We start from the raw sequence: 11,150 nt of genomic DNA on the forward strand, positions 1-11,150 counted from the left end.
TATCCGTGGGTTTTTTTTTTTTTTTCAGATCTCTGATTAATATTGTGCGTGTGTTTACATATGACTGCATATGTTTCTGTTTGGCTGTAAACTGGACATGAAAGACTTTATAATTGTTTGGTTATCAGAAAAATAGCACATGAAAAATGTGTGAGTTCAAACACCGTTTTGGGACATTGATGTCACCTAAATTATTCATTTCTCACCTGTTTGATGCTTTCATGCACATTGCATGTGGGTCAGTGACATGAGGCTCATTTGTATCAATTTATACACACAATGAGTTGAACACATCTCTTCTATAATGAGCATGTATTTTATTTTAGAATTAAAATAATTTTTTTTAGACATTAAGTCAAAAATATCATGAGGACAATTGTCATAATATAATGAAGAATTATTTTTTTTATTGTATTGTTTAATATTTGAAAAAATTAATATGGTACAACAAACATGCAGAAATGTGTACAAAAAACTGAAAATTATATCATAGAGAGGATTTCTAATAATATTCATAATAATATTAGATTAATAATTTAATTATAATAATGTATAATACTTTTATTATTGTTGTTTTTGTTTAATAATTAAGCTAGGATAATAATAATAATAACTTGTTTTTGTTTAAATGATTGTTGTTATTATTAAATAGTTATTTAATTATTATATTAAATATATTACATATAAAATAATGATCATAGATAGGACTAATGATGATAATAATAATAATAATTAAAATAAATAATTATATATATATGTATATGTATATGTATATATATATATATATGTATATGTGCTTTTTCTCCACAGGCGGCTCGTTTGAAGCTGGCGGTTTTGCCCGTGGTGGGTGCAGTGGTGGGAGGAGTGCTAGGAGGGCCGCTGGGACTCTTAGCGGGATTTAAAGTGGCGGGGGTTGCTGCTGCCGTGGGGGGTGGACTGCTTGGTTTTGCCAGGGGCAACCTGATCCAACGGATGAGGAAAGAAAGTATCGCCCTGCAGCTACAACAGCTTAAGAGCAACAACAACAGTAAGAACGACACTCAGTGATACACTCAAGCACATTTGTTTTTGTAGAGGAGGCCACGAGACGGCGGAGTTGGCGACCCACGCGCATTCTGAAATAAACACCAGACGCTCAATGCACATAAAACAACCACAACTGCAGAATAACTCCTACACGCAGTGCAAACATGCATATGTGACATGCTACAACGAGTGGACCTGCTAATTTTCCTTTTGCCTTAATTCATCATTCATTTCTATGCCAAAGCAAACAAGGCCTTATTCCATCATCTGACATGCTGTCGATCAGCTGATCGACCTTTGTAGCGGTAATGTGACTGTAGGTGTTAGAGATCATAGATGATTGTTGTATAAGAGTGTGAACTATATAACATTAAGATTTGTTAATGTTATATACTGAGGAAATCCATACTGAGGATTTGCAGAAGGTGACATGGTTCTGTTTACTACAATTATGTAGATTTTTTGTGCTAAAATTGTAAAAGTTATTGCAGAATTTTATGATAAACACTTAAAATGCCCCTGTGCGGTATTGTAACTATGATGGATTTCTTTTTAATTCTGTTCTTGGATTATGAGTAGATATAAATGAAACGTTGCACAGTAGTGAGAAACTCAATACACTATGAATGAACAATTAATACATATCATTATCAATGACAAATTATGAAGTTAAAATTATGATACAGTTTCCATAGTCTGTGGAGCTCATTGTGTCCAGACCATGAATACTTATTTTGCCTTAACTTTTGATCAATTACATATTTCAGACATCTAATAATGTCTCAGGCTGCTAAAAATAAATGAAATTTGAATAACATTAATAAGCCACTGTAATGGTTAATTATTATACAAATTTAATGGTTTGTTTAAATATTATTAATATAACAGAATAGATAAGGCTTATAACTATACATATAGCAGACAAGTTGAATAAATTATAATTGCACATTGAAGAAGAGAATCTGCCTCTTGGGTAATTGCTTGTATGCTGTAATTGTGGAAATACCGATGCTTCATGTATGATTTCTTATGATCTTTTCTGTTTTTCTTAGCAGTTAGCACATCTGATCAAGATGATTCTGATCAACAACTCTCAGGTTTAGATAAAACATCCTGCTAAACTGGGTTTACCCAGGCTGCTCACGTGTTTCATATATCTTTCTATGTGCTGCTGGGGTGGCTGATAGATTTGGGTGAGGTTTCCCTGTAAGGCTTTGATAACACAAGCCTCTGAGAGGCAAATCTAATACTGAAATCAATGCACTGTGAGACCTCCTTCAGCACAAACAACATTTGAATGTTATTTGATTACGGTCCTGAAGGACCAGCAGAAAACAACAATAGCCTTTTATGGTTTATCGACCCTTATTTTAGTTTCACTTGTCAAAAAGAGAAAAATAAAAAATTGTCCGTTATCACTCGTTTGGTTCTTTTGCATTTAATAGTAGTACTGATTCACACAAAATGGTCTGTAGGAACCACAAGGTCCGCTTTATCAAAAGATTCAGCGCCATTGAAAAGCAGTCTAAAAACCAACTTCTCATTAAAAAAAAAAAAAAAGAAGTTAAATCTGTTTGTTTTTGTCCTGACTGAGATGCGCGGCTGCTGCCCCCAGTCTCAAGCGTTGTTTTTTTGGAGTGAGCAGGGGGATCCCCTCACAAACACGGAGCTGGGTCTGAGACGCACCCTGGCCCCCACGCCTTCCTCATAACACAACACACTGGACTTCCCCTACGAAGGGGCGAATGAACATCTCCAGCAGCACATGCAAGCCACCCTGTGCGTGATAGCCCGAGTGCTGAGCTCTGCATGTGTTCGGCTGTGCTGCTCGGGGAGGGAAAGTCCCAGGCGACTGACCTGCACACAGCCGAGTGTCAGACACATTGCACTTTCCATATTCTGTGCGAACACACTCGCGCACTCAAATGGAAAAGATGGCAGGCCATCTGTGGTGCTCTGTGATGCAATCTCCATAGGTGTTGTGATGTCATGGGTTCCTGCTGTGGGCGGGAAGATGTTTCATGACATCAGAGACCCTTTTTCTTGTGCCTCCTTTAAACACCCACTTCAGTTCATTTCCATATTACTATAAAGACGTAGCTAAAGATAAAAGTCTTTTTTGATGTCTGAAGATAAGGATGGTGGAGGGGAAACTGTAGTCACATTAGGTCAGCTTCCCTAGAAGTGTATAGTTAGAAATAGTTGCAAATATTTAAATTAAGACAGTTTCAAGAGTTTGTACGCTGTCATTTGCATATTCTTCATATTAAAAGCTGTTTTCCCCACACTTTTAAATACCAAATTGTGGCCTAAATATCTGTCTGCTGTTATAAAAAAAAGTACTTGAAACATTAAACTAAATGTATAGCATTTAGAGGCAAATTTCTGTTACTGAGCAGGTTATTAGGTTAGATCATATTTTAAAGGGATAGTTCACCCCAAAACGAAAATTCTGTCCTCATGTACTCACCCTCTTGTAGTTCCAAACCTGTATGACTTTTTTTTTCTGTGGAACACACAAAACAATACTTTATCTGTTTTTGTACTTGTTTTGTCTTTTTACGCTTCACAGAAGAAAGTAAGTCATACAGGTTTTGAACACACGAGTGTGAGTAAATTGAATTTGCATTTTTGGGTGAACTGCAACTTAAATTAGTAAGTAACTTTATGCACAGGCTACTGAAAACTGAATTTACCTGCATTTTAAGTGGACGGCAGTTTTATTTTAGTACTATTTATATACTATTATAATTTTTATTAATATTATGAGTTGTGTTTTATATTTTCATGTTTGAGATAAATGTGTGTGTGTGTGTATTTATTCATTTATTTGAGTAATTTTAGTACTTCAGTGTAAACGTATCTCAGTTAAATGCCAAGGCAACATTTCTAATTTAGATTTTTTTTTTTTCATCTAATATTTAGATTTTATTTAATTTCAGCTTTATTTCAGTTACCAAAAGTGAATTTAATAGTTTTAGTTAACAATAACAACACTGATGGACAGTAGGTCATTTTAAATCTTTTCAAAAGCGTAATCAGTTCATTTTTCAAAGAAGCCACTTACGAGTGGCAATAATTCTTCAAATAGTTTTTGAAACTGCAGCCTGAATCTAGTTGTTTATGATTAAAGTAGCAGATGTTGCTGCATGCACTCTTTAGGTAGGGTCTGTTAGCTCTGTCAGTGACATTTGGATGATGCTGCTGCCCCCATACTCTCAGAAAGAGAGAGAGAAAAATGAAAAATTGCTCCTTTATCTTGTCACTGGTACAGTAAGGCACTAATATGAATATGTTGATAGGTTACAAAGATGTACCTTTGAGGATACTGCCCTAGTGACAAGCTGTTGTACCCCTTAATGTATGATTTCTGCAGTACATCGAGTACATACTGTCTGTTTATGCAACCTGTTGACTTTGGGACATACATAGTTTTGTTACACTAAGATCAAATGACTACTGACAAATTTTAAGAAAACATGACTGATTAAATCAGGCCTTTTTGAGCAATTACATCCTTTGTGCAACATTAGGCTCACTTTCTTTGTTATCTTAATCCTAAAAACTTTTTTTTTTTAATCTCAGTTTAGTCATCTGGGTCTGCCACAGTTTGAAGGGGTAGTCCACTGTTGGTGGACAGATGGAGTATGAAGTGCTCACAAGGCAATAGTTTGTCTTTGTGACACTGCTTCCCAACTTTAGATCACGAAGACCGAACATTTGGATTAAAATGCACAATATTTTAGGTCAAGGATAGTCTGTACGACAATAAAAATTCTGTTAGTAAATCATTACTCACCCTTGTGTTATTCCAAACCTGTATGTGGAATGAAAAAGACAATTTGAAGAATGTTGGTAACCAAACATTTTTGGGTCCATTGGCTTCCAATGTACAGACAGAAAGTACAATGCAAGTCAGTAGGAACTCAAACTGTTTGGTTACCAACATTCTTCAAAATATCTTTGTTACACACAGATAAAAAAAAAAAAATCATACAAGTTTGGAACGGCATGAGGGTGAGTAAATTTTCATTTTTCGCCGGACTATACCTTTAAGATGATTGACAGTAATGTACACAGGAAGAGCCGTGTACTTAACATGATTTTGATTGGGATGTTTTTTTTTTTGCTTAAGACAACTATTAATTACCTTTTTACCTTACATTTTTATAAAATATCATTTAAAGGATTAGTTCACCCAAAAATGAAAATTCTGTCATTAAAGGGTTAGTTCACCCAAAAATTAAAATTCTGTCATTATTTACTCACCCTCATGTCGTTTCAAACCCGTAAGACCTTCGTTCATCTTCGGAACATATATTAAGATATTTTTGATGGAATCTGAGAGCTGTCTGACCCTGCAATATCAGCTGGACGTAAACAATGTATGCTGTTCTTTGTCAGCTGCGTCACGCCGGATCCGTTTCCTACATTGTTTGCGCTTCGATTCGAATGAAAACAACATAGCCGCATGACACAGTTGCATCATTCTCGGCAGATATTCTCCAAAATGGCACCAGGGTGATGCGGAGGAGACGAATTGTTTAATGAAGTCGTTATTTTTTTTCTTTTGCGCACAAAAAGTATTCTCGTGGCTTCATATAATTGCGGATGAACCACTAATGTCACATGGATTATTTTACAGACCTCCTTGCTACGTTTCTGGACTTGGGAACATTTCAGTTGCATTGCTGTCTATGCAGAGTCAGACAACTCTCAGATTCTATTCTATTCTATTCTATTCTATTATATTTTTGCTCTCAAAAATATCTTAATTTGTGTTCTGAACATGAACTAAGGTCTTACAGGTATAGAACAACATGAGGGTGAGTAATTAATGACAGAATTTTCATTTTTGGGTGAACTATCCCTTTAATATGTTTGTTAGTGTCAATGGATGCATGTAGTAATTTTTTTTTGACAGATAAAGGGACCATGTTGCTGAATAGCCTTGTAGACTATTTCCTGGAGACAAGCTCATCTCAAGCTGTGGACATCCTGTCTTCTGTCAGGGAGCCCCATGATAAGGTGAAGGAAGACTCATCTTCAGTAGTCTTCAGTATACACTTTGGTTAATAGTGATTGATTCATCATGGATTTCAGAACATCACTGATTAATGAATAACAGCCTCATCTGGATATATTTCTTTGTAGTATCTTTTAGATAAGATGAATGAATGCATGGGCAAGCAGAGCTGCCGCCTCTCCACCATCACCCTCCTCGGCCATATTGTTCGCAAGCAGCCACCATGGATCCACAAGATCGCTCGCTTCCCTCTGCTTGCCTCGCTGCACAAATGCCTCAAGGTACCAAAAATTCAAAGCCAGTCAAGTGTGATAGGGTTACAAATGGGACTTTGAACTTGGATAATGGCTTGCATGTGGGTTGTTCTGACTTGAGAAAACAGAAATGGAATTCTGCTTTGGAAATTGTTTTAATGGGATATTTCATCCAAAAATGAAGATTGTCATTTATTTACCCTCTTGTTGTCCCTAAATTGTCTTCTATACATATACTATATATATGTGAGTGTGTGTGTGTGTGTGTGTGTGTGTGCATATGTATGTACAACTATATAAACTACTGTTCAAAAATGTTGGTTCAGTTTTTAGATATTTAAATGGATTTTTAAGTCTCTTATGATCAAAAATATATTAAAACAGTTACAGGTGCATCTCAATAAATTAGAATGTCGTGGAAAAGTTCATTTATTTCAGTAATTCAACTCAAATTGTGAAACTCGTGTATTAAATAAATTCAATGCACACAGACTGAAGTAGTTTAAGTCTTTGGTTCTTTTAATTGTGATGATTTTGGCTCACATTTAACAAAAACCCACCAATTCACTATCTCAACGAATTAGAATACTTCATAAGACCAATAAAAAAACATTTTTAGTGAATTGTTGGCCTTCTGGAAAGTATGTTCATTTACTGTACATGTGCTCAATACTTGGTAGGGGCTCCTTTTGCTGAGCAGCATCATTGATTTAATGAGTGAACAGATAAGACCCCGAGAGGGCCGACAGTCTCCAAAACCACCGCATTTTAACAAGATAATGACATCATCTGTACTGTCCCAGATGCCACCGACCCCCTGGACAATCAGCTGTATCAAAGACTGACGAGAGGCAGGCTGAAAAGGCCCTTATTGGATAATAGGATATACAGAGTGCTTAATAAAATAAGGCATGTGCTGAATTATGATGCTTTCTGTCATATATGGCCTCTGGTGTCATAAATAATTATGATGCTGTAATAAACTAGTAATAACAGTTATAAACCTATGAAAACTAAGCTACTATGTTCATACACATTACAACTATCATGCAGGTGTTGCTAAATTAATTGGCATAACTGGCTGAGAGATGAAGCTCAAAGCCCATTCTCTATCACTCACTCAGTATGTGTTTCTGTGGGGCCAAAGTCTACAATCGTTTAATTGGTAGGTGTCTGGAACAAGAGATAACCTGCAGAGAGGAGGCTGAAAGAATCTCTGCAATAAATACATACGGACAAGTGCAATACTTACGCAAGGTCGCTGAACTCTGGGAAGACATACATGTGGCGGAAGCTATCAATGGCAATGACAGGGCAGTCGGCGGGGGTCTTCTGAATGTGCAGTAGAGGGTGCCGGAACTTATCGCAGTCGGCATGAAGAAAATTGATAGAACCTGAGAGAAAAGGTCAATTTAGATGTGTTATAGATACTGACTGTGTCTAACCATCATTTTATGCCATCAAATTAGTTATGTGCAAAACACATTTTCAAAACAGACTAGTTATTGGGTTACCTGAATGATTAATTAATTGGTCGATCTTAAAGGGATACTTCCCTTAAAATGAAAATCCTCTCATCTTTTACTCACCCATATGCCATCCCAGATGTACATGACTTTCTTTCTTTAATTGAACACATACAGTGGGTACGGAAAGTATTCAGACCCCCTTCAATTTTTCACTCTTTGTTATATTGCAGTAAGGGGGTCTGAATACTTTCCGTACCCACTGTATATTTGTAGAAAACAAGCAATCCATTATTATATATTTCATATAATGCAAGTGTACATACCTCCGAAGCTGATGCTTTAAAAACCACCGCTTTCACAATGAGCTTACATCGTGCTTCACAACATGCTGCAGTTACGTTAAGTGTATGCACGTATGAAGAGAAGGGTCTGGTTGTAGACATGCACTTGCACTCTCAGACACCTGCACTTCCACAAGTGACGTCACTTGAACGTTCACTTTTTTCCTTTTATTTTTTTAATAGAATCTGTCAACATTTGACAAAAGAAGCCAGGTGGTGAAGACAGGAAAAAGAAACTAAATTATAATGCCACCTGCGACGTCACTTGCAATCGACACAAATTGTGCGTGTTGCCAATGGAGACCAGACACTGTGGTGGTTAAACGATTAAAACTAATTTAGTACCATAACGTACAGGGTCCTGCAAGTCACCTGTAGGAGAAAAAGACAAGACCCACAAATCTTTGGCCACAGAACAGCAGAAGATGAACACAATGCACAGTCTCTCATTAAGCATTTTCCTCCCATAGAAAACCATAAACACTTAAAATGGCTTAATGTATTAAGATAGTACTATTAAAAGATCAAATTCGATATACAGTTTATTAATATTATTTATATGTACTGTATATGTTGTTTTCTCCCATACTGCAAAACGTGGCATAACGGACTAAGATGATAAAGACCAAACTCTATATACTACTCCTCATAATTAAAACATAACTAATATGTACAGGCAAGCAGGTGAGCCCAGAATAAACGCAACAGGCAAAGTTTTGTGGTAAGCATTTTTCCATATAGAATAAAATGTCTACAGCCTTTTTATATCACTGTCTTCATCCATTAAGCTACATTATGTGTTATATTTATAATGATTTTCCATGGGAGGAAAACGTTTAATGTGCAATTTAATGCATTGCATTCTGAGCTCATCTGCTTGCTTGTACGGATTTGGTCCTTTTAATATCACTTTCTTACTGCATTTCTTAATGCACGTTCATATCTGCTGGTCTGTATATAGTTTGCATCAACAATAAGAATTTGGTCTTTATCATTTTAGTCCATTATGCCACATTAAGCTTTTTGCTGTATGGGAGGAAAAGTGAAAGTTTGTGCATTGTGTTCATATACTGGCCATCTGCTTGCCTTGTAGTACATTATATTAATAAATTGTATATCGAATTTGATCTTTTAATGCCACTGTCTTAATACATTAAGCCATATTAAGTGTTTATGGTTTTCCAGGGGAGGAAAACTCTTAATGAGAGACTTTGCGCATTCTGTTCATCTTCTGCTGTTCTGTGGCCACAGATTTGCGAGTCTTGTCTTTTTCTCCTACAAGTGTAATTGTTTCTTTTTTCTTGTCTTCTTCACCACCTGGCTACTTTTGTAAAACTTTGAGAGATTAAATAAAATAAAATAAAATAAAAAGATTGCAAGAAGCGCAGGTGTCTGAGAGTGCAAGTGCATGTCTGCAGCCAGACCTATTGCGATTGACAGTTGCCTGGAAATGATAGCTTATTTGTTTAAGAAGGTCCAATACACTTACATTATATGGGGTCACAGAGATGGATTATTTTTCAAAAAATATTCATTCATCTGAAGAAACCAAGTCACATACATCTGGAATGGCATGAGGGTAAGTACACGATGAGAGAACTTTCCTTTTTTGATGGCGTATCCCATTAAAGAAGGCCATGATGAAATGGCAGACTGACTAAATGAATCTGCAAAATCATTCTCTAGCATAGGTGGCACTTTTAGAACAGCAGAAATACTCTGAAATTAAAATGTTAGATCATACCAAATGTTCACACCGAAGTACAACATACAAACTACTGGTGCCAGGGGTCTCTATGATCTGCTTTGGCTTACAATGCTTTTGGGAAATGCAGTGCTGAACTGAAAAGCAATGTTGATGGCATGAGCTGGTAAGCGAAAACCTGCGATACATGACTCAATGGCCAAAGTGGATACATTTAAAGATGCAAGTTCTCTGAATGGGTTTTATTAATTCTCATAGTTTGCATCCCTGCACATGAGCGGTATCTAACCAATGAAATATGAAAAATGACCCGCCCATGACCCTTTCTCATCCCTATGCATACCCTTTTCACTGATAAGCTGGCGAGCCACTTCTTGCTGAAATTTCTCCAGACTATCCGTGTCGTCCTTCTGATGGAAGAGGATCAGGAATGGGATGCCCTCCTCAGTCAGTTCCTTTACACACACACAAAACAATTCTAATCACAGTCGAACACAGGCAAGCAGAGTGATACAATATTAGCACTGAAGGAACGTCGCTCTGATTTGAGGGCCACAACTAAATGCGGTCTAATGAGTTTTGAGAATGTGTAGGATGTTTGGGTGAAGTGCAGTTGGGCAGAGGTGGGTCAGTGGAGCAGATTGTGGAGAATCTGCCCTATCACCAAGCAACACAGACTGAAGTTATTCAAAACATGCGGTCAAGTAAATCAAAGAAAAAACCCACACCCACTAAAGGACATGGCATGCGGACGACTTTAAAACACAAACACACTTGAAACGTACACAGTCAGATGTGCTCGAGTGTGGGAAAAGTACACTGAGGGGGAGGGGACTTTTCTTATGCAAATGATGAATTCGTTGTTCGACTGTTAGATGTACACAAATAGCAAATGCGGACAAAAAGTACACGCACTACCTCTTATACACAAACAAAAAGATATTTTGAGAAAGGAAAGCATACTTCTCCATTTTCAAATGTGATTTCTCGGACTAGTGGCACACACTTGTCCTGTGTCCATGCGTAGCTGAGGTCAAAATTTGTGAGTGAACCCATGTAGACCATGTCAGGAGCATTCTCTCCCATTGGCTTATAAATAATGTTATCACCACTGAACCGCTCAGGCTTAGAAACATCCCTGTAAAAAATGAGAAAAGACTAGAAAAAATGAGGTACAATTATGACTGGCTTGAATTAAAGGGGTCATATGATGTTATTTCAAGTTTTCCTTTCTCTTTGGAGTGTTAAAAGTTGTTCGTGCATAGATAAGATCCCTAAAGTTGCAAAGACTAAAGTCTCAAACCCAAAAAGATATTCTTTATAAAAGTT

The 11,150-nt window shown here is 36.7% G+C and overlaps 1 protein-coding gene across 1 annotated transcript in view; it reads right to left on the reverse strand.

The window, feature by feature from the left end:
• Positions 1–7,241: 7,241 nt before the first annotated feature.
• LOC107657727 (endoplasmic reticulum resident protein 44-like) overlaps positions 7,242–11,150 on the reverse strand; it is an 18,135-nt gene continuing 14,226 nt past the window's right edge. The window contains exons 7-9 of the mRNA XM_016445953.1: positions 10,785–10,959; positions 10,165–10,276; positions 7,242–7,700 (exon numbers count right to left, since the gene is read on the reverse strand). Coding sequence (XP_016301439.1) covers positions 7,555–7,700; positions 10,165–10,276; positions 10,785–10,959 — 433 coding nt within the window. The 3' untranslated portion in view covers positions 7,242–7,554. The remainder of the gene's footprint in view (positions 7,701–10,164; positions 10,277–10,784; positions 10,960–11,150) is intronic.

Source organism: Sinocyclocheilus anshuiensis, unplaced genomic scaffold, assembly GCF_001515605.1.
Source record: "Sinocyclocheilus anshuiensis isolate Anshui unplaced genomic scaffold, SAMN03320099.WGS_v1.1 scaffold43, whole genome shotgun sequence".
NCBI lineage: Eukaryota > Metazoa > Chordata > Actinopteri > Cypriniformes > Cyprinidae > Sinocyclocheilus > Sinocyclocheilus anshuiensis.